At 39.6% G+C, this 3,903-nt stretch overlaps 1 protein-coding gene across 1 annotated transcript in view; it reads left to right on the top strand.

Moving 5' to 3' along the window:
• The window catches only part of LOC126406168 (meiosis inhibitor protein 1-like), a 59,850-nt gene extending 57,236 nt beyond the window's left edge, over positions 1-2,614 (top strand). Inside the window, exon 24 of the mRNA XM_050070345.1 lies at positions 2,574-2,614. Coding sequence (XP_049926302.1) covers positions 2,574-2,614 — 41 coding nt within the window. The remainder of the gene's footprint in view (positions 1-2,573) is intronic.
• The last annotated feature ends 1,289 nt before the right edge of the window (positions 2,615-3,903 follow it).

Raw genomic sequence — 3,903 nt, 5'->3', positions numbered from 1 at the left:
TTTCAGGGTTTGATTTTGGTTTTGGAACAGGGAAGAAACGTATATCTTTTTCCAACCTCTCCAGGTAACGAGTATCATTAATACACGACGTGCCCCAGGCACAACATTTAGCTCCAAATCCACAAAACCAGCCTGAAAATGAAGGAAATCTGAAACGACTGCATAGAGTCAATGGAGCACAGCTGTGTTGTTGTCGGACCCTGGTCTGAGCCGGCCTGATGCTACGTTATGATTAGCCAGTCTGTGTCCGGGGGCGGTACTTGGTGAATGGTCATTTAATAGAAAATGCAGAGATAAAACACACAACACAAAACATTTATGACAGCTTCATGCACCTGCAGTGCAGTGATGGATTATTTTATTTGAAATTAATAGCCCGTAGTCAGTGAGTTTTGAATAAGTTATGTGTGATCCTAACTTTTGGCAACAGAGTGCCCTTTAAGTAGACTGCACTATTGTAGGAGCTGATTTAATCTGTGTACAATCAAATACCACATTACCCATTCATGCACGCATAAATGCATGATCACACAGTCACACACAGACACTGTTTTTTGAAATTTAAATTTTTTTTTTTTTTGGTCTGTTTGATGTTAATTGGCCTCTGATGTGCTGACACTTGACGCCCTTTAAAGAGTCAACTTTACTTATTCTCCATAAAATATATAATCACTCAGTTTCTCAAACCTCTCAGCTTCGCAATTTCACCCTTGCAGACCAATTTTCAGTGTTAGTGTACAATCATGAGCATTTTACCTCCACAGCACTGACTGTTCACAATCATGTATCAAAATTAATGCCAGCTGAATTGGTTTGATGCTCAGTTATATTGCTTAAAAGCGAAGATGCAGTTAATTACAGTTGATAGATTGAGGTAAATGTGTTTGTTTACTCCCCTGGGTTTACTTTTTATGATCTGGCAGACGCACACACACACACACACACACACACACACACACACACACACGTACAGTATACATACACTCACAGGTTTACCCAGTGGACTCCCGCACTGTGAGATGGAATAGAGTAAATGCATCATGACAGTCTTTTTTTCTCCTCATACAGCGAACACTGAAAGAGACACTTAATTAAATCTAGCTCCAACACAGCCGCTACACCTGGGCTATTTGGTCTCAGACGCCCATCTCTTCATATTGACTGAAAAGTTAGTTTTGATTAAGAGAAGTTTCTTGTGTAATGTTTCTCCACAGAATTCCCACTACACAGTTTACCTCACACCCTGTACAACGAAAATTAGATGAGACCAAAACGTTACAAGAAAACAGTTTATACCTCAACTCACAATAATACTTTGGAGACTGTAAATACATTGGGTTCATTGTTGAAACTTTTTATACCAACCAATTTTTATATAACTAAATAATGCAAACCTGTCAGTTTTTCATGTTGTCTTACCACAAATGCCTGCCTGCCTAAAAAAAATACAATATAAATGTAAAAAAAGGTCCCAAAAACATCGTGGCAGATGAAAGGAAGAGGCAGAGGAGACTTGACTCTTGCATGTCTGCACCCTTCCTAGTAGAAAATGCTGGCAATAAATTAAATATGAGTGACTCTAGGATTGAATATTGCCACTGAAACTTCCTGAACTTGTTTCCTTGGCATACCAAAAGTATACATGTAAAATGCTTGAAGCAAACAAACGTTTTAGCATACTTGAAGCAAATTTCTCATTTGTATATTGAAATTAAGATCATAGGTATTCTTAAAAATCTTTAAAAAGTCTTAAAAATCATCCAACTATCATATAAAGATTAATTAATCCTTAACTCCACAACCTTGATCTGAGTAGGCAGACAAATTAAACAGAGAATTTGCATAATGATATGAAAATAACAATGGCTAGACACCGCAGTAAAACATCTATAACCCAATGTGCATGGATTAATACGTCCATTTGGCACGATGTTCTTTTGCAACATAATGGAAAGCACTTAGTTTAATTATTCTCACATACTGGATCATTTGAAAGAATACCTATGTCGATTTATGTTTGTTGGGCCACTCTCCCTGCCAGCATTTTATTTCTGATGGCTCTAACAAGTGTTCAAACTGCAATGCATCATAAAGACAGAATTAAAGGTGGGCTGATTATGGTCACATTAAGAAACAGTAAAAATCTGCACATTCTGTAGCTGTTCAGCCACTACAAAGGTTTTTGTTTTTGTTTTGTTTGTTTCTCTAGGTCAATAATCAAATTATGCAAAATCCTGCCTAGAACAAAACTATTGATTGTCTTAGTCAAGGACACTTTTCGCTGGGCAAGAAAAGTCATGTTGATGTTGGACTGAGCTCATACTTGAGCAAAAGGACAGTCCAAAGTAAGAATACTTGACACATCCTTATTTATTACCATATTATAGTTGTGAACGAGGTAAACGTATGTAAAAGTAATCCCTGTGAGCAAGAAACTCCGTCTGAATACTCCCTCACGATGGATTTCTGAAGGTGGTCATATGCTCTAGGCACGCTACTCCAAGTGTTTACATTATGTAGCAGCTTATCTTGGTTGTTGATCTTGTTAATTTATCCCTGATTCTGGATCATAGTCCTGCTGGACCTGGACCTGGCATTGCTGGAACTTGTTTAGTTGTGTTTAGAAGATTTAATTGCTGATTTTTTTAAGATTGAAAGTACAGCTGTTCTCTGTTAAACTCATTCCCCGGCTGCAGTGATGGTGCATAGATGCCAAGATGCGAAAGCATGGATGTATAAAGAGAACTGGATACAGTGGAGTGGCTGGGGCCTCGTTCATTCCCATGAAAGTTGCTGAGTGGCATATGAAGCCAAAATGTTAAACTTCCCGGGTGTAAAATTACCCAGATCTGCCTCATCATTGTGCCCATAAAGTTAGCACACTATAGAATTTCACTGTCCATGTCATATTGGCTTCAAAGCCCAGCACTGCTCCTGGGGGCTTGTGTGGAAGACCTGGAATGCTGACCAATCAGAGCAGACTGGGCTTTTTCAAGAGCGGCGCTTGAAGAGACCGGTGCTAAAATGCAGTGTCTCAGGGTGCTTTGACACCTGCTCTGTTTGGTTCACTTCAATCGTACCCAAGTTCGTTTGCCCCCTGCAGTTCGTTTGGGCAGGTGTGAGCATTGCAATCACACTCGGGTGCGCACCAAAACAACTGGACTGAGACTTTCTTGAAGAGGTGGTCTCAGTCTGGTTACAAACAAACTCTGGTGCGGTTGGTTTGTGAAGGTGTTCCGACCTGGATGTGAAGCAACTGCAGTCACATGACACATTGTTTGGGTTAAACATGAGCATGTTACAGTCCTGGAGGATTATTAATGTGCACCTCCTCCTGTACTGCCTTAATATGCACATTCAGCACATCCAATGCATCAAAACATTGTTTTCTAGTTGGAGCCGCGCCTCGTTTTCAAACTGTATGGTTTGACTAAAATGAACAATGACAGCAATATAGTCCACGATGAGCAGCGCTAAAATCAACCTGCGTAGTTGTCCCTCCATTGTGACATTAGAAAGTGTCACATTTATCTTGCAAGTGTACTCTTCTTCAACGTTTGCTTTACTTCCTGGATTTTTCCCACATGGAAATTCTGACCAATCAAGAGCAGCTTTCTCACACAAGGCATTTGATCTGGTCCGCTTGTAAATGCTGCCGTGAGAACACGAACCAACTCTAGGCAATTATACAGCCTTTAACAAAATGAGTCCCTGATTCAGACCAAAGCAAGACAACTCTAGGTCTGAGGGTAAAAACACAGACAGTATGAGAAAAATAAAGTATTTTTTTAAACCATTAAAGCATGTAAACATGTTCAAGTAGAAACCTTAAATACAAGTATGAACCTTTAAAGTAAGCATCATGGATCCCCTTGAGCTGTTCTGCCAGGAAAACTGGGTTTA

The sequence above is a fragment of the Epinephelus moara genome, chromosome 18 (genome assembly GCF_006386435.1).
Source record: "Epinephelus moara isolate mb chromosome 18, YSFRI_EMoa_1.0, whole genome shotgun sequence".
NCBI lineage: Eukaryota > Metazoa > Chordata > Actinopteri > Perciformes > Serranidae > Epinephelus > Epinephelus moara.
Note: the sequence above shows the minus strand (reverse complement) of the source record. Positions and strands in the feature narration are given on the sequence as shown.